Raw genomic sequence first — 19,052 nt, 5'->3', positions numbered from 1 at the left:
AAGGCCACGCCCCCACCAAGGCCTGCCCCGTTCCCACCAGGCCACGCCCCGCACAACTCGAGCCGTGCGCGAGCGCAAGCGCAAGCGCGAGGAAGTCCGGCCGCACGCTTGCGCAGCCAGCAGGCCGGCTCTTCTGCACACTGCAATGCCCCGCAGGAAGACCGCATCGGGAAGCTCTACTGCCACCGGCCCGGGCCCGGGGAGACAAGCGGTTCTGAGCCGCTTTTTCAGGTCTGAGGGAAGCCTAAGATCCAGCGCGTCCTCCACCGAGCCAGCAGAGAAGGTAGAGCACGGCTCCGCAGCGCCCCCAGCGTCCACCTAGAAGAAGGCCGCCAGGGGCGGGGTTTGTCCTTGACGGGGCGGAGCCAAGTGTCAGGGCGGGGCCAGGGTGGCGGCCCGTAGGCGTCGTGGCCGGAAGCGGAGGTCGTACGGAGAGCCTATTAATGGTGGGTAGGACTAAGAAGGGGCGGAGCCAGGGAAGGAGAAGGTGGTGGCTTCTGTTAGCTCTTCTTTTAGTTGAAAGACTTTATTACCCAATTAGAATAGATTTGAGGTCTTGGTGCTTCCGGTCGTTAGCCGGAACCCAAGGCGGAAACTTCTATTCTGGTGGAAGGCGAGGACTAGCGGGTCCAGGATGCGCTTTTTAACCTCCGTTCTTCATTCTTTCCTTTACGTTTCCCTTACTTTATTTAGGGTTGAAGAGGAGCTTTATTTACATATGCTTGCTTGGCTAACTCGAAGAAAGCTGTCTTTAAGGCTAGTTTTTCAGAATTCAAAAACCTTGTCAGATCGCCATGCCAGAATATTGTTCTATTATACAGATTCTCAGTGTAAGCATTTGGATGGATGGAATTTCTGTAGATACTTATTGTTGGCTGCTTCCTGTTACTTGCAGCCCTTCAAATAGTTCTAGGCAAAGCAAAGTTAAAAAAAACAAAACAAAACAAAACCCCATAGTGATATTGCCACAAATACAGGTCCAAGGGTGAGCCAGGTACTTAGGGTTCCCTGTTATGTTTCCCACACTGGCTGTCAATGTGTCACATTTGTTCAGGGGGCCGAGCGTTAAGGCTCGGTCATTTCCCAGATGTAGAGGTGATTATAAGTGCCTTTAGCTATCTGCTGTATTTTAATGCAGGTGCAAATCAATTTAAGAATATTAACCTCTTTTGTTTATATTTCTTTCCTGTACTGATTAATGCTCTGCTCTCTCTTTTTGAGGTTCATTTACATTTTCCTAAATTCACTAAGATTTATTTTGCACTGGCCACTGAGAGAATACTAGGCAAAAGTTTTAAGTTTCTCTTAGATTACCTGCCAACAGATTGTCCCAGGACATCTTTTAATAGTGGATAGAAGCTTTGCAACAGGAAATAACATTGCTTCTTTATTATCTCCTTTTTCTCCCATCATTTTGCATTTTGAAAATAGATTTTTTTTGTTCATCTTGTAGAGGTATTTTATTTAACATATATAAGAAGGAAAGGTGGAGAATGCCACATAATTTCAGCAGGATGTGAGGTAATGAGAGACTGTACCTGCCAGTTTCTGTCTCTGATGGCAAAAACAGTCACTCCGAAATCTTTTCAGAGCAAAAAGTAGATCGCTCTAAGAAGAATGGAAGGCAAGGAACTGACAATCACTTTGAAGCAAGGTTAAATGACTCCAGAGAGTTCAAGCCTTAGGATAGTGTTAACACACCATTTCCAACCTTCTCGATACAGGTGACAGAAGGTGACAGCAGGAAGAGGTCACTGGGAAATGGTGGGCCCACTAAGAAGAAAGCAAAGAAAGTTCCAGAGAAGGAAGGAGAAAATACCTCAGTAGCATCTCACAACCCTGGTAAGTGCTAGAGAATAAGTCTTCTCAGTTGCTTGGGTTCCTTAGAAGGCAAAGGAGACCATGGGAACATTGAGCTTTGTCTTCCTGTGTGGAGAAGGATCTCTGCTGTGCCTTAGCTGGTGTTTGGGAAGCTAAGGCCACAGAGGGGCTCAGTTCTCTAATTTGGCTGCAGTTCTTCCAACTTTCTCTTTTGTTCACTATTGCACGATTTTTTAACAAAAAATGTGTGTGTGTGTGTGTAAAAAGGTATGTATTGTATGTATGTATGTATGTATGTATGTGTGTAAGTGTGTGTGTATGTATATGTGTGTGTTTTAAGTGTGGTGTGTGTATGTGTGAATGTGTGTGTGTGTGTTGTGAGTGTAGACGCCTGCAGAGGCACGAGGCGTAGAACCCTCCGGGAGTTGGAGTCACAGGTGGTTGGTTATAAGCCATCTGATATGGTTGCTGGCAATTGGACTCAGGTTCTCTGATGGAAGAGCAGTATGTGCACTAACCACTGGGTCATCTCTCCTGCCACGTTATCTGTCTTAAATCTTGGCTATAAAGATGAAATATTTACTAATGATCTATGTATTACATTTATCTGTGTGTGTCTGCACGTGTACATAGGTAGAAGAGTCAGAGGACAGTTTGCAGGAGTTAGTTCTCCCCTTATGTTGTGTGAGTTTTGGCTTCGAACTCAGGTTGTAAGACTGGTTGATAAGCATCCTTACCCAGGAAGCTATCTTCTGGTCCCCAGTGAGCCTTCTTGTTATCTATCTCAAGTCTTTTGTGTTTCACTTCTAGAACTGTACTGGTGAGCAGAGCCTCTCATGTTCCACACCTCCAACCCTGCTCATGACCATCTTGGCTCCTGCAGCTACCATTTTGACTTCTTTGCAGTCATTCATTTTATTTCTGCATCCAGCCAGCTTTGGCTCCCGGCATTTTCCGGGGATAGTTTATAACCAGAAATACTGCATATGCCACCTTTCCAGAGAAACCCCTAGTCTGTGCTGAGTGGGAGAAAGGCCCTCAGAGCTTACAGGGTGAGAAGAAGGGAGGCTCAGTTTACTTTGAATCAGTCTTTTTTATTTCAGAATTTTCCAGACTCCGTGGCGCCCCCCATTCTGAGTGTCAAGCATTCTGTGTAGCCAATAGAATTGGCTTTTTGCTTTTCTAAGGATTGGGTGTGACTCTTGTGTGCTGAATTAGTGACTAGTACATCAGTTCCCTGTCTTGTTTCAGATATCTCAGTAGCAACTGTCATCACTCCTGTCCTGTCTGTCATTATACCCAAAGAAACAAAAAGCGAAACTCCACTAGAGTTCTGTTTTTAATAATTGAAATTATATTGCTTATTATTTTATTGTTTGTTTGTTTATTGTGTGTATGCACATCTGTGCATGGGGGCCATATATGTGTAGAGGTCAGAGAATAGCTCGAAGGAGTCGGCTCTCTCTTTCTGTCTTGTTGTTTCTGGTCATCATAGAATGGAGGTCATCAACTTGGTGGCATCATTCCTGCAGAGCCATCTTGCCAGCCTCCTTCACTGTAGTTCTCTGTGGATTTCATCAGCAAATGAAATTGTATGTATGTTTAAATGAGTAATCTTCACTTTGAATATGGTGTTCTTTATCACATTATATCTAGGTGCATTGTTCCAGTGGGAATGCTCTTTTGAAAAGTTCTATGCAGGTTATGACGTGACATGGTGAAACCAAAATACTATTGGTGTGTTTTCTTCTTCATATTTCCCAAGAGGCAAAGAAATGTCTGAGGCCCAGAATTGTTTTAAAGTCCCTGGAAAAGTTGAAAGAATTCTGCTGTGATTCTGCCCTCCCTCAAAACAGAGTCCAGACAGAAGCTCTTCGGGAGAGACTTGCAGTTCTGCCAAAATGTACTGATTATGAAGATATCACTCTGCAACGTGCAAAGAATGCGGTCTTGTCTGAAGATTCCAAGTCTCACGATAATCAGAAAGTATGTAACTGCTGTGTAGATGAATAATCAGTCACCTTGGTTCTGAAATACTTTTAGCGTCTTTGGGATTACACAGGGAAATAAATGGTTTCCAGATCCAGTCATCCTTGCTAGCTGAGGGAACATTTGTGTCTTGGGTTTTCTTTCTTTTCAGCATTTAAGAGTTTTACTGTTTATTTGGGAGAGATTAGTTGGTTTGTATTAAAACAATACACACACCTGCAGGCAGTCTTGCTGTACTGTGTAGGACAGGAGCATTGACTTGGAGGTGTTTCTTATTGACAGTTTACATATTTTGCATGGGAAATCCTGGTGGGCATCATGCAGGTGAGGTTTTTCAGTTGAAAGCTTGGCAGATACAGAGTCAATTCAGAGGCAAAATAACTGAGTATAGGCTTGTATTTCTTCTGCTGTGAACTTTGTGACTTACTAATGTTTTTGTTATTACAAAAACAGGGAATTTACCTCTTGCTCCACCACTGAAATCCATTCACAGAATTGGTTGGTGCTCATTGCTAGCTTTAAATCAAAATAATTACAGAACTTTTGAAAAAACACTAAACTAGTATTCAGAACCTTTCTTCAGAATCATATTTAGTTGGTTTTCATTGAGAATTAGGAGTGGCTATATTCATTCATTCATTCATTCATTCATTCATTTACTTACTCATTTATTTATTTTTGTTTTTTTGAGACAGAATTTGTCTGTGTAACAGTCCTGGCTGTCCCGGAATTCCCTTTGTAGATCAGGCTGGTCTCGAACTCACAGAAGTACACCTACTTCTGCCTCCTGATTGCTGGGATTAATGGTGTGTGCCACCATGCTTGTTGGGAATGGACATTAAAAAAAAGATTTCATTTTAATATATAGATATGATTGACACCACTGAATCAGAGATTTGATTGCACATAGCTGCACACACACACACACACACACACACACCCCACATATATACACACACGTTGACTTCCTTTTGACATTGAAATTGCATAGTATTTTTCTTAGAAAATTGTTCAGGACAATAAAGTTTTAGCCAGTAGTCAGGAGCTGTGAGCTCTCAGCTACAGAGAGAGAGAGAGAGAGAGAGAGAGAGAGAGAGAGAGAGAGAGAGAGAGAGAGAGAACAAGCTGACTTGCCATATATAAACTGAAAATATTTTAGTGTTTTTCATCTTTTAATACTGAGAGGCAGTTTAGATGGCATGACTATACTGTATGGAAGTTACTGAGTCTGTTGATTGAACTTACTTCTCATGGGCCACATTACACCAGTTCCTCCACAGAGCCCACTTTCTGTTGCTTATACAGGCAGTGACCAGCTCTGCATTGCAACAATGTCAGGAATTGGAAGTAATGAGACAGAGGTTTCCCTGGAAACCAGGGAACTAAGTGGATGTTATTACAGGCAATAGGCCATTGCTGTTGTATTTTCTTTGAGACAGGCTCTTACATACAACCCTGGCTGCCCTTGAACTAACAGGGATCTATCAACCTCTGTCTTCCAAGTGCTAGGGCTATGGGTCGGCCACCATACCTGGACTGATGATGGACATAGGATGCAGACGAGGGGTAAAAAGCTATCAAATTGTGGGCCTGTCAGTGCAGAGCCAGGGACACCATGGCTCTTGACAGGTTTTCTGAATTCACAGTTGAGCTCACTGTGCTGGCTCTAGGGATATGAAAGAGAGAATAATAGATCTGAGAAATATTTTTATCTTTATAGTTTATAAAAGTTATTTAATATCAGTTTGTTATATCACACAGATAAATTTTTTGGGGGGAACTCTTATTCTATAAATGAGTACTTTTTCTAGAAAATGTATTTTTGTGAATGTGAATTAAATTTTATATTACATACCATTCTTGAATTTATATAAAACCATAAAACAAAAGGGAAAAGTCTCAAAAAAATTAAAATAATTGCATTCTCAGACCTGATATAATAAGCCACATTTCTCTCGCCTAGTGTCATTCATTCATTGATTTGGAGGCTCTTGTGTGGACTAACGGCTTTTCTTTTGCTGAGATAAACTGTTTGACAAAATTAGTTTAATCAGGTTTATTTTAGCTCATAGTTTGAGGGTCTGGTCCATCAGAGGGAAGGCCCGTGCAGTGCGTGCGACACCTGGCCATGTGTCCATAGTCTTTCCCAGTCAGGATGAGCGTTACTGCTCAGCTCTCCTCCTCCGTCGTTTAGCACATGGGATGGTGCCACCATATTCAAGGTGGCCTGCCTTCCCAGTTACAGGGTGAGGGGAAGACATTACTATTGAGATGAGTTGAGTCTCTTTGGAAGGTTACTGTCATTTATCAATGTGTTTCCTGAAAGTGCCCTGGATACATGCCCTCTGCTCTATCCTGCCCAACACTCCTGGGAATAATAATAAGATATTAATAGATTTGTGAAATAAAAAAATGTAAAGATGTAGAACATTAAACTGGACTTTCAGTATACTTATTTATAGAGTTCATTTTGGCTTTCTGCTTTTGTTTAATTTTTGAAGTTAGCATAGAGGGTAATTTTTTTTTCTTTTCATCTTGATAGCTCATGTCGTTCTCTCTTGTATCCCTTTCCTCAGTGCTTGCTCTGTGTTTTGTATTTTGGAAACATTTTCAGACCTATAGATAACTTGGCCTCAGAAAGCCTTTAGAAGCCTTCCCCGTGGAGTGAGTCACCAAGTATTATTTTTTTGCCAAACTTACTGTTACTCTGAGAACTCAGCAATTCAGCTGGTGTTTTCTAAACTGTATAAATCTTTTGGTATCTAGGACAGTCAGTTTGGACCCTGCCCTGAAACTTTCCAGAAGACTTCCGATTGTAAACCTTCTAACAAGCGATCCAAGAGCGTCTATACCCCATTAGAACTGCAGTACATGGGTCTGAAGCAGCAGCACAAAGACTCAGTTTTGTGTGTGGAATGTGGGTACAAGTACAGGTTCTTTGGGGAAGATGCGGAAGTAAGTTGTGTTTTCTTTTCTTCTTTTTTTTTTTCTCACAGGATTATGCAATGCTGCCCACACTGGCTTTGAACTCCTGATCCTGCTACTTCAGCTATCTACCCCCAAGTTCTGAGATTAAAGCTCACTGCCATGTCTACTTACAAGTTGTGTTTTCAAACACTAACTGATACTTTTCTTATATAGCCATAGACTCTTTTAATATGTCTTATATTCTGTCTTAAAATATTTTAAAAATATTTTATTTATTTAACCTGTGTGTATATGTGTGCTTTTGTGTGTGTGTGTGTCTGTGTCTGTGCTGGCTCACTGTGTGTCAACTTGACACAAACTAGAGTCATCAGAGCGGAGGGAACCTCAGTCGAGAAATTGCCTCTGTAAGATCAGTCTGTAGGCAAGCTTGTAGGGCATTTTATTAATTTAATTAAGAAATGATTAACTAGGTGGTAGTAGCACACACCTTTAATCTCAGTACTCAGGAAGCAGAAGCAGGTGATTCTTTGAGTTTGAGGCCAGCCTGGTCTACAGAGTGAGTTCCAGGTAGCTAGGGCTACACAGAGAAACCCTGTCTTGAATGCCACCTCCCAAAGTTTTTGTAATTAATTTTGTAATTGATGGGGGAGGGCCTAGCTCAAGTGATCCTGGGTCTATAAGAAAGCTGCCTGAGAAAGCCATAATGAGCAAGCCAGTGAACAGCACCCCTCAATGGCATCTTCCTTGCCTCCAGGTTCTTGCCCTGTCTGAGTTTCTGCCCTGACTTTCTTCACTATGGACTATGATGTGGAAGTGAAAGGCGAATTAACCCTTTCCTCCACGGCTTGCTCTCGGTCAGTAGTGTTCCGTCATAGCATTGTGACCCTAACTAAGGCAGGTTCAGAATGTAACTTAGCTCATCAGGCTTACAAACAAGTGTTCTTACTCTTGGGCTGGTTTGCAGGTCATGGTTTCTGGGCTTCTGAAAAATCAGATTAGATTAGTTACCCTTTAAGAAATACTGTCACTTGAGACTGGGGAGTTGGCTCGGCAGTTAAGTGCCCTTGCCCCTCTTGCAGAGTCAGTTCCCAGCACTTACAGAATGACTAAAAACTCCAGTTCCACAGGATCTGATGCCTTCTGGCCTCTGTTGTACTTTGCAGGTGATAAATAGGGATACATGCAGGCAGGACACCCATGCACGTAAAAGACTTGTGGTGAGAAGGGACAGGCGTCAGAATGTTACTGCATTGTCTCCTTGCTGCTAGCCTGGTACTTGTCATCCCCCACAAGATCATCCAGTGTGTCCATTAATGAATGCACTGGAGTCATGTCAGTGGTTTTCCAATGAAGATTCAAGCAGATGTGAAAGTCTGGGATGTGAAAGTCTGGGATGTATACAAATTCTTCTGTTTACCTTTAGCTTATGAATTTTCATAGGAAGAAGCTTCTCCCTCATCGATAGGCACATTAACTGCCAGCTATCAACAGGTGCTTGAAATGGGCTTCTGTGTATCGACATCTTGCCATTGTTTTCTCAAGTTAGGTCCTGATTTAATTTAGAGGTGTTTGATGTAGATTTCAGTGAAGAAGGTTAAAGACTGATTGGCACATTTAATAGGTGTCTTAAGTTACTTTTCTATTGCTGTGACAAAACATCCTGACCAAGGTGTTTTAGTTAGGATTTTATTGCTGTGTTGAGACACCATGAGGACGGCAACTTTTATAAAGGGAAACATTAAATTGGGACTGGCTTACAGTTCAAAGTTTAGACTAGTGTCATCATGGTGGGAAGCTTGGCAGCATGCAAGCAGACATGGTTCTGGAGAGGAGCTCAGAGCTCTACATCCAGATCAGTAGGCAGTGAGTAGAGAGAGTGACAGTGGGCCTGCCTTGAACATTTGAAACCAGTGACACACTTCCTCCAACAAGGTTATATCTCCTAATAGTGCAACTTTCTATGAGCCTATGGGGCCATTTTCATTCAAACCACCACACAAAGCAACTTAGTAAAGAACATTTAATTGAGGGCTCACAGTTAGAGGGTTAGTGTCCATAACCATCCTAGTGGGGAGTATGGAAGCAGGCAGGCAGGCAGACTGAGCTGGAACAGTAGCTGAGTGCTTACATATTGAACACAAACACAGCACAAGGTAGAGAGAGCTAACTGAGAATAGTGTGGCCTTCTGAGACCTCAAAGCCCATTCCCAGTGACATAACACATTTCCTTCAACAAGGCAACATCTCTTAGCCCTTCCCAAACAGTTCTGTCTACTAGGGACCGAGCATTCAAACATGAATTTCTCTGTGTCTTGTCCCAAGCGATAGCCAAGCTGAAGAAGAGTATTGCTGGTGCTGCCATTGTTGGGACTCATGGATGATGCTTTGTATTAGGCTTGCTGGGGTCACTGGTTGTCACAGAAAGATAAGGTAGTGCGTATGCTGTTACTTAGGGAATGAAAAACCTAGTCTCTACTAATCCTTTTTCTTTCAGTTTTCTAAAGCCTGTTTTTGCAGGAAATCGATATTCTCAGTAACATTATGCTGGGTTTTGTGTTATGAAGTTATACTCTAACACAAGACTGGCATGTGTTCTGAGAGAAGAAACAGGTACATACGTAGTTGCAACCTCCAGGAGGAGAAAGAGGGTGTCGAGGTTAAAGGATAAATTCCGACTGACTTGACCATAGTAAAGTCTGATCTTTCCTTAACAGTAATGATGAAACAGTGCAGTTCAGAGATTGGGGAGCTTGGGCAGTGAGAATGTAGGGGTGAGAGTCTAGGGCTTTAGTGGACATTGTCTAAGCCATGGTATTTTCTAGAAGAAAGCAAGAAACCAGTTCAGTTACTGCTGCTTTCACAGTTGTTTCCATCACCTCTTAGCTAACAGGGCCAACGTCTTGTCAAGAAGGCGTGTTTCCTCTGTACAAATGGACACACTAAGATGCTCTGTAGTGTCAAGAAGGCGTGTTTCCTGTTTTCTCTTTATAAATGGACACGCTGTCTAAGATGCTCTGTAGTGGCTTCTACTTGTCAGGTATTTAACTGGGCCATTTGCATAACAGTGTCTTGTTCTGTTACACTCTCCTGCTCTTACTGTAGGAAAGACTGAACATTAAAAGGTTTTGGAAACATTTGTGTATTATGAGGACGTTGAAGAAGAGCTGTTGTATTTCTGGAATTTAGAGATACAGATGTTGGCTCTGAAGTCACCCTGTTGGAGATGCCCAAAGTAGATGAAAGCATCTGTTTTGTACAAGGAATGTCCTTTAGACACTTTATTGACGATGTATGTATTTAGAGAAATGTCAGAGCCTACATATATGTAACATGATGAACTGTAAACAAAGTGAACAAACCTTGGACAGGGAATCTTGAATAGACATTATTGACATCCCCTCTGTCCACTTTTTAGATTGCTGCTCGGGAACTCAATATTTATTGTCACTTAGACCACAACTTTATGACAGCAAGCATACCTACCCACAGACTGTTCGTGCATGTCCGCCGACTTGTGGCCAAAGGATACAAGGTCAGCTTTGGCTTTGATTTGTGGGAAAGGAATTGGGATTCTCTTTTAGAGCTGAAAGCATGTCTTATGAAGTGGTAGAAAGACTTTTGTTAGCTTTAGAACTTGGAACTATGGGAAACCAATATGATCTAGTTATTACCATTATGTATGCCTGCCTGCCTGCCTGCCTGCCTGCCTCCCTCCCTCCTTCCCTCCCTCCCTCCCTCCCTCCCTCCCTCCCTCCCTCCCTCCCTCCCTCCCTTCCTCTCTCTCTCTCTTTCTTTTTTTTTTTCCTGAACCAGAGTCTTAAGTTGTAAAGCCCAGGCCTGGCTTGAACTCACACTCACTCCCAGTCCTCCAAATGCTGTGCATGTAAGCGTGCTCTACCATGCCCGGGTGGGGCGTCTGCCATTGCAGCGTGTGGCTTCCTTTCTCCACTTGCCACTTGCTTGGGGTTCTTTCTGCTCTCCATCTGGACGTCAAGGGTGTTTTCCTTATTTTCAGTGCTTCAGAAAGAACTTTTAACAGTTTGAAATTTTTTTTTTAAAAAAAACAGTGGTTCAGTGGATTTGGCAGTAAGTGTGTCTTATTTTTGTTGAAGGTGGGAGTTGTGAAGCAAACTGAAACTGCGGCATTAAAGGCCATCGGAGACAATAAGAGTTCCGTCTTTTCCCGGAAATTGACCGCGCTTTATACAAAATCCACACTTATTGGAGAAGATATCCTTTTAAGATAGGATGTTTCCTCTTTCTGGTTATAGGGGGTTTGCTTTAAAATGACAAATTTAACTGAACAGCTTTCCCTTTTCCCTAATGAGAATGTGTTTGCTGAGGTGTCTAATCACTATGCACCCCGGCACTCTGCCATGGTGGGCGTGTACCAAGAGAGGGCAGATATGTGTCCACTGTCACGATGAGAGCAGAATTCATTGTATTATAGTAGCAAGAAAAAGAAACGAGACCAATAAAACATACCTGGTTAACGACCATTTATGTGGGAGTGTTAGCTATCCAGGGCTTTGCTAGCTCTTCAGTGTCTTGCTAACATGAGACCTGATAGTAACTTACTAACTTCATGTGAAGCGAACTTCAGAGACAAAATTAAGACACAATTAAACATGAGACCATCTTCATTAATTGTTGACTTCATAAACAAATTATTGAAATGGGTAGTTGGCTAAAATCGTCTCTTGCGGGTTTCAGTGTGCACAATGGTTGTCCCAAAGTTTATCATCACTCATAAATTCTTTATGTTAGTTGAAGCAAAGTAATTTCAAAGGCATAATAATAAGATTCTTAGTGTTTTGTTTTGCGATAGAGTCTCATTGTGTAGTACAGGCTGGCCTTGAATTTCTTCTTAAGTTTTTCTGGTATTTGGGATTATCCTTGCCTGGGGACCATACCTGACCCATTATTTTAAAAAGTTAAGAGCAAGGTGCAATTACAAATATTTACTAGATAAGTGGCTCGTCTCTCTTTTTAAATTTTTTTCTTTTATTAAAAATAGATTTTGCATCCACATCCTTTCTGTCTCTGTTGGAAAGGAAACAGGCATCTAGTAAATAATAAAATCAACTACAAATACAAATGATAGGACAAAGACAAAAAAGTTGGACTAGGACAAAACTAAACAACAAAAAGAGCCAAAGACGAAGCACCTGAAACCCATAAGACGCAGAGACACATCCCAGTTGCACACTCAGGAATCCCACAAAAACCCCAAACTGGGAGCGTTATAGCTTATACTCAAAGGATGTAAAATTAAAAAACCCTGCTGCTTCCAAAGATGTGCTTGAGTTTGTCTTCTGTTGGCCGTCTACTGCTGGGCATGGGCCCACCCTTAAGAATGGTCGGCTTTCCCAGTGAGACGCCCCTGGAGGAAACAGGATAACTTTGTCCAGAATCAGCTTTTATCCTTGAGAATTTTGGTTAATGGGATTCATTTCTTACATGTCTGTGCATACATGCTCCTATATGTAAATGTATGTTTCTGTGTAATATGTTAAAATTCTCTTGATGCTTCTAGAGTTTTAGGCACTTTAGAGACGGGATTCATTCGTACAGTTTTAGTGTGTGTCCTCTGCTTTGTAGCGTTGCTGAGTTGTTAAGGAGTCAGGCGCCACCATCGACTCAGCAGAATGGGGTCAGTTTTGGGCTCCCACAAAGTTGCAGGAACACCTCTAGCCCCTGTGGAATTGAGTAGATGATAGTTGCCTGTCCTTGTACCTGCTGTAGTTCAGGGAGGAGATGACACGCTCCTGTGTCTGTATGACTGTACTTGGAAGAATGCCGCCTGAGGAAATCAACCTTTATCAGTTAATGGGAATGAAGCATGTGATTTTCTTTAATGCTTACTACATGTGAATCCTCTCATCAGGCAGGATGATTCTGTAAATATTGATGAGGTCATGACAGACACTTCTACCAACTATCTTCTGTGTATCTATGAAGAAAAAGAAACCATTAAAGACAGAAAGCAGGGGAGCACTTCCATTGGTGTCCTGGTGAGTCCTGTGAAGGTGAGGGGAGCAGTTCCATTGGTGTCCTGGTGAGTCCTGTGAAGGTGAGGGGAGCACTTCCGTTGGTGGCCTGGTGAGTCCTGTGAAGATGAGGAGTGAATGATGGGTGTTCCTGGGACCTCGTGTGGGTAGTCGTGAGCTATAACTGGTGAGGATTCTCAAGTGCTCTCAGGGACTTTACTAGGAGACCGTTTCCCTAACAACAGTACCTCTCATGTAATTAGTTACTATTTTCTTTTCTGGTTACTTGGTACTCTGTGCTGGAGAATGGTCCAGATTGTTTCAGACTATATGCCGTTGTTGTGAGTTGAAAACGTTGGCAGTGATGGGCGCATAGGGGGACAGGGACCTGATAGCACAGTAAAAAGCTACACCTAGCATGCGTGTGGCTAGCAAAGGGCTCTAAGATGTCCTCCTTGGCGAGTGATCTAATGGGAGTGATTATGGGACTATCCTAATTAGATTTTGAGAGACGAAGAGTTAAGGGAGCTATTAAGTGGCCAGCGCACACAGCATACTAAATTAATACCAGAAATATGCCCACTCTGTCTTCTGATAACTATGATTCAGGAGCTGTAGCAGTACTGATTCTACATTCTGCCTACTCATAGGCAAATTCTTCCACTTACAGGTCTGAGACTGTGCCCTCAGGAGTTTTAGACTTCCTTATAACCACTCTTTGTGCTTCTTCAACATCTACAGTCAGTCACCAGCACTAACAAACGTTCATAAAGCTTCAGTGTCTTCAATGTACCTTTTAATACATTATTCATAACTATGCTAACCTGACATTTGCTTAGCCAGTAAGCCCTTCTTTCAGGGAGTTAGCAAGACTGTGGCAGTTGGGGAGGCTCAGATGAATGTCCCTCGAGAAGCACTGTTTATCTAATCATAGACAGTCGGTCCCATCTACAGACAGGAAGGCTATTTGCTCATCAGCGTTAGCATATGTGCCGTGCTGTCCTGTATCCACCTGGAGCTCAGACTGAAGAGCAGAGCTGGTAGCACATGAGAGCACACAGGCCTCCTCTAGAATCTAGCGATAGCATCCTGCCACTGCCAAGACTGACTGTAGCAGCTGCACAGGGATGTGAACAGATGGTCATTGACCCTAAGTGACTCCGGCTCCCGTCACTGATCTCAGCAGTCTCTTCTCTGGCTCCTGGCATCCTGAGCTCTAGGCCAAGGCTGCACTTGCCACTTGAGCTCTGGAATCTTCTAGATCTGCACAAGGCCGCCTAAGAATGTGCTCCAGTTCCTCAGTCAGTGTGGCTGAAGGCGATCATTTCTTCCTATCGCCAGTGCTGTTCTTCCTGGGTGTTTCTCTCTCTGCGATGAACACCTTTTATTTCCCAGTCACTGTGTGAGGGTTTCCTGGGTGCTGGTAGAAAGCCTCCCTGTTGAGAACCGTGCAAACGTGCCTTGCGCCTTCATTTTGGGCCATTGTTTGGGCTATGGGTTTCTTACGGCACTTGTCTCTTGGAGTAGTAACGGTGCAGATACCACCATTAGACTAGTTGTTTGATTAAAGCAACAGAGAATTAACTCTGTCATCTGAATATCTGTAAACAGCTTGTATAAATGTGCTTGATTTGTGGATTGGACCCTCAGCTACTAGGTAACCAGTGGAACCCATGCCACTACTGTGGCCACTGGAGGATTTCTCTGGGCTGGAATTGAGGACAGTTTGTGGCTACAAATGAAGGATTTAAAGAAATTATAAAATATTCCAATGGAAAAAATGAGTAGAAATTTACCAGAGTAGTGTGAGACAGTCACTCAGGTCAGTAACCAGTACTATCCAGAAGCATCAAGTTACCCAGGTCCCTTCCTTCTACAGTAACTGTACTCCAGGTTTTGGGGCAATAATAGCCTTTTCTTTTAGTTCTGTTTGACCACCTCCAACTTTATGTACAAAGGAAACATACTATAAAAGTGTTTTTGAATCTTTTGTTTCCTATTTTGTATATAAACTAAAAAATGTTTTTCTGTTTATTTACTTGCTGGTCACAATATGGGGGGCACACATGTACCACGGGCATGCTTGCAGAGAGTAGACACTTTGTGAGAATCAGTTCTTTCTATTCCACGAGGATAAAACAGAGGTCACCAGGCCTGGCAGCAAGCCCCTTTACTCACTGGGGCATGTCGCTGGCTTGAATGTGACATTTATTTACGTGCCTTAGGTCTTCCATTGCAGTGCTTTTAAAGTCTTATAACCCACATATACTCATCCCTCTGATGCTGGGCACATGGGGGCGGTTGGTAACTTTTGCCTCTGTAAAGAATACTTCTGTAGGCATTTTTTGCATCTCATACATATATCCAAACTCTCATGAGTACACCTGGGAAGAATTACTGATGTAAACACTGCTGGCATTTTCTACTTCCCTAGGTGATGCTTGGCTTCTGTTGGAAGTGACTGTCACTTAGTTGACTGCATTAACAATATAAAGATTTGTGACACTTCTGGCTTTTCATTATTGCAAACTGTCCCTACCGATTCATCTCTAGGTGTCAGTAGTAGAGAGAATGCAGCCTGGCGAATCGATGAGCTCCACTGTTTTATTGCTCTGAGACCTTGGTTAAGTACCTTCACTACTCTGCAGCTCTTCCAAACCTTGGCCCCCTTCAGGTTTTCTTCTGTTGTCACACTGGGGTGAAACAGGTGATGGTTTTAAGTTGTCTTGGCTGTTTTACTGGAGACTAGATGGGTTTCATTCATTGTGTTGTTTGATTTCTGCTATGCAAGAACTAGACCGTGTTGCTTGTATATGGTCAGGTGTGGCCACTGGCACTTTGTCCTGATAACTTGCTCTCTGTACAGGTGGGTGAAGGTGTCAGAGCTGATTTAATCCCTGTAGTGACCGCATGAGGAAGCTGATAATGTGTTTCCATATGTAGGAGAGGAAGCCGATGCTCAGGAATGCTTGGCCACTTGCTATAGCGCTGTCAAGTACACGAGGTCCCAGCCTGTGCTCAGTGTGTCTCATGAAACTCCCACTTAAGCCTATTGCATTAATTAATTAAGTAATTAATTAACTACGTGTGCACATGACCTATGTGTGGAGGTCAGAGGACTAGTTTGGGAGTAGGTTCCCTCCTTCTACCATGTCAGTTCTGTGGAGCTCAAACTCAGGTCCTCAGGCTCAATAGCAAGAGCTTTTCACCTGTTGAGTTCTCTCACCAGCCCTCAGCTCTTTTAGATGCCTGTGATCTAGCTTAAGTAAGAATGTTAAAAGGTGCCGGGCGGTGGTGGCGCACGCCTTTGATCCCAGCACTTGGAGGCAGAGGCAGGCGGATTTCTGAGTTTGAGGCCAGCCTGGTCTACAGAGTGAGTTCCAGAAAAGAAATGTTAAAAGGCAGGTGGGTTTTCACTTTAGAAGCTGAGCACATTTTTGGAGCATGTCATTAAGTAGAACCATGCTTGTGATGTGTCAGTGCAGCTGGATGGTGTCTGTGTCTCGTGCTATTATGTTTACTGTCGCTTCCAGGGAGTGCAGCCTACAACGGGCGAGGTTGTGTTCGACTGCTTCCAGGACTCTGCTTCCAGACTGGAGCTGGAGACTCGAATATCAAGCCTGCAGCCTGTGGAACTTCTGCTTCCCTTGGACCTGTCTGAGCCTACGGAGATGCTTGTCCACAGAGCCACCGCTGTCAGGTGAGGAGTGGCCATTTTCATACTAGCAGGACTTCCCAAGCCAATGCTTGTTCTAATAGAAATTTCCCCAAGTCAGGGTTTCTCTGTGTAGTCCTGGCTGTCCTGGAATTTGCTTTGTAGACCAGGCTGGCCTTGAACTCATAGATTCATCTGCTTTTGCCTCCCAAGAGCTGGGATTAAAGGTGAGCACCACTACCCCAGCTCCAATAATAGAGATTTTAAAAGGAAAAAAAAATTGCATAGGACTATAGATGACAGTCATTCTAAAGGGATTTGTCATATTATTTAATTATATTGTTTGAAGATTCATGTATATACTCTACAGGTCATTTAGAAATTATTTCTTTAAACATCTCACAGATGTTATAGTCTGAGCTGTGAGTTTCTCTTCAGGATGGGTGGGACCCAGGAGCTTTATTTACTAGTCCTTATCTCATAACACTTATTCTGAAGAGAGTAGAGGAGAAGGTATATGTGTGAGACTGTACATGCCTTGCTGGGTTCTCAAGGTGTATGGTGTTAACACTGTAGGCTGGTGCCTCTCTGGAAGAGTGGCTGGAAGGACAGGGAGCATGGGCTAGGCCTGAGGCCATCTACATGAAGGGATGACTGGGGGAGTCACAGTGAGTGGGCTGACAAGCCACTGATTAAATCAACCGATTTAAAGTAAGGTCTTGACTTTACAGTTTGCTTTTCTGATGATAGCACTAATATGCATTTACTTAGAAGAATTAAGAATTATAAATAGAAAGATAAAATAAGCCCAGTTTCACAAATACAGAAATAACTCCACTTTGATGTTTTATTTCTTTGTATGTATTATTTTTTTATTTATAAACTTACGTTCATGTAGCAAATATAGCTTTGTGTCTATATTTAGCTTAAAATTTTTCTATCTGTTTTTTTATGGGAAATTTCGGATGCATGAACGTAGACATATCAGAAGAGGCTAAGGGAACAGTGTAGTGAAACCCCTCGAGTCCATCCTCCAGTGCCCCAGCCGGGGCCAGTCTCATCAGCCGCACCCTTCTCTCTGGGATGCTTATTCTGAAGCAAAATGTAGTGACTACCACTTGTCTGCTAATATTTCAGTAAGCACTTCAAAAGCACGATTCGGGTGGCGTTTGTCGTACGAGTGAATTGTGACACATCTGCTGCTTTTCGCTGTGTTTACTGTCTTTGCTCAGACGGTGCAGTAGCACCTGCAGAAGCATTTGTGTGCATTATTAATTAATTCTTCTCTGAGTGTAAGTCCTGAAAGTGGAATTTCTAAGTCAGAAGTTATAAACATTTATGAAAATTTGGTTGCTTGCTAGATTGGCCCAGGGGCTTCATGAACTCTTTGGAACATTTACAGTGATTGCCTAAATAGTCTTTATTATTTCTATTATAGGTTGAAAATAGAAAACCCCTTGTTTTGTTCTTAGTTCTCTTCTGTGTTCAAATTTGACCAGTTAAAAGTCAAACAGTCCATTTATGAGGGTTGCTGACACTGGAGAGCTAAATATTGAATAAATTCTCAGATACTTTTAAAGGAGACTCTTAAATATAAGAATATTTACCATGTTTCATGTCTTTAATTTTGCTCATTTCCTTCCTAACCAAGTATATATTTGATTAATTTAGATTAATCTGGAATTTGGTCATTTTAATCATTATGTTAGATTTCTGTTTTCTACTTATTTTTTATAAAAATCAATAAAAGTAAAAGTTAAAAAAGGAAAAAGCCAAAGTCCTGCACTGCACAGTAGCAGACAGTGCCAAGATGGAACCCGATTGGCAAGGAGCTTCCGCTGAAGGTGTCTTCAGTGTTTACTCTCAGACGAGGTTCAGAAGCCTGGATTTGGCATGCTGGAGATGTCATGGCTGACTGACTGGGACTTAGGAATCTACCGACCTCAGGCCACTTTAGTGTATTTCTCTAGCTGGCACTCCAGGTTTATATTCTGTTCACGTTACTGACCACATGTAAGAAGGCTCCATTCTTAGTCAGTTTTCTTTTTCTACATTTTGCTCATGAGAGTTGAGAGTTAAGCCTATGTTTTTATGAGTATCTGTAGCTAGTTTATATGTCTGTAAGGTCAAGGTGGTAGATTTTCAGACATCACAGCGTCTTAGGTTGGATTGGAAATCTGTCTCTTGCTGTGGTGACTTCGAGTAATTAATTTGACTGTCTTGTCTTCCTATGTCCTTGTTGTGGAAAATACAGGAAATGTTCACAGGAAGTGTTCACTGTAAAGTGAGTTGTAAAGATAGTATGAGTAAAGTTTCTGGGGTAGGGACTGGCCAAGAAAACTCACTACAAGGGAAAAATAATTGTCTTAGTTTCTCTTCTGTTGCGATGATAAAGTGCCATGGCCAAGGTACTTTATAGAAAGAAGGACTTACCTGGGCTGATGGTTGCACAGGCTAAGAGTCCTTGATGGCAGGAGCAGGAAGCCCAGGGCTCCCCACATGAACCACAAAGCACAAAACAGTGAACTGGAATCAAGGCCTTTGAATGTCAGCACCTGCCCCCATGACACACCTTCCCAAACACCAGTGGGGGACCAAGTATTCCAGTGCTGGAGACTGTGAGGCCCTCATTTAAATCATCACAAGAATGTAGCCACTTCCTCTGCCAC

General features: G+C 42.6%; 1 protein-coding gene across 1 annotated transcript in view; it reads left to right on the top strand.

The window, feature by feature from the left end:
• The first annotated feature begins 48 nt into the window (after positions 1-48).
• Positions 49-19,052, top strand: part of Msh3 (mutS homolog 3) — a 118,878-nt gene continuing 99,874 nt past the window's right edge. The window contains 9 exon segments of the mRNA XM_076926949.1: positions 49-285; positions 287-446; positions 1,725-1,842; positions 3,587-3,807; positions 6,577-6,765; positions 10,154-10,270; positions 10,851-10,970; positions 12,609-12,752; positions 16,262-16,428. Of these exon segments, the coding sequence (XP_076783064.1) occupies positions 146-285; positions 287-446; positions 1,725-1,842; positions 3,587-3,807; positions 6,577-6,765; positions 10,154-10,270; positions 10,851-10,970; positions 12,609-12,752; positions 16,262-16,428 (1,376 nt within the window). The 5' untranslated portion in view covers positions 49-145.

Source organism: Arvicanthis niloticus, chromosome 29, assembly GCF_011762505.2.
Source record: "Arvicanthis niloticus isolate mArvNil1 chromosome 29, mArvNil1.pat.X, whole genome shotgun sequence".
Classification (NCBI taxonomy): Eukaryota; Metazoa; Chordata; class Mammalia; order Rodentia; family Muridae; genus Arvicanthis; species Arvicanthis niloticus.
This window is presented reverse-complemented; position numbering and strand designations above follow the sequence as displayed.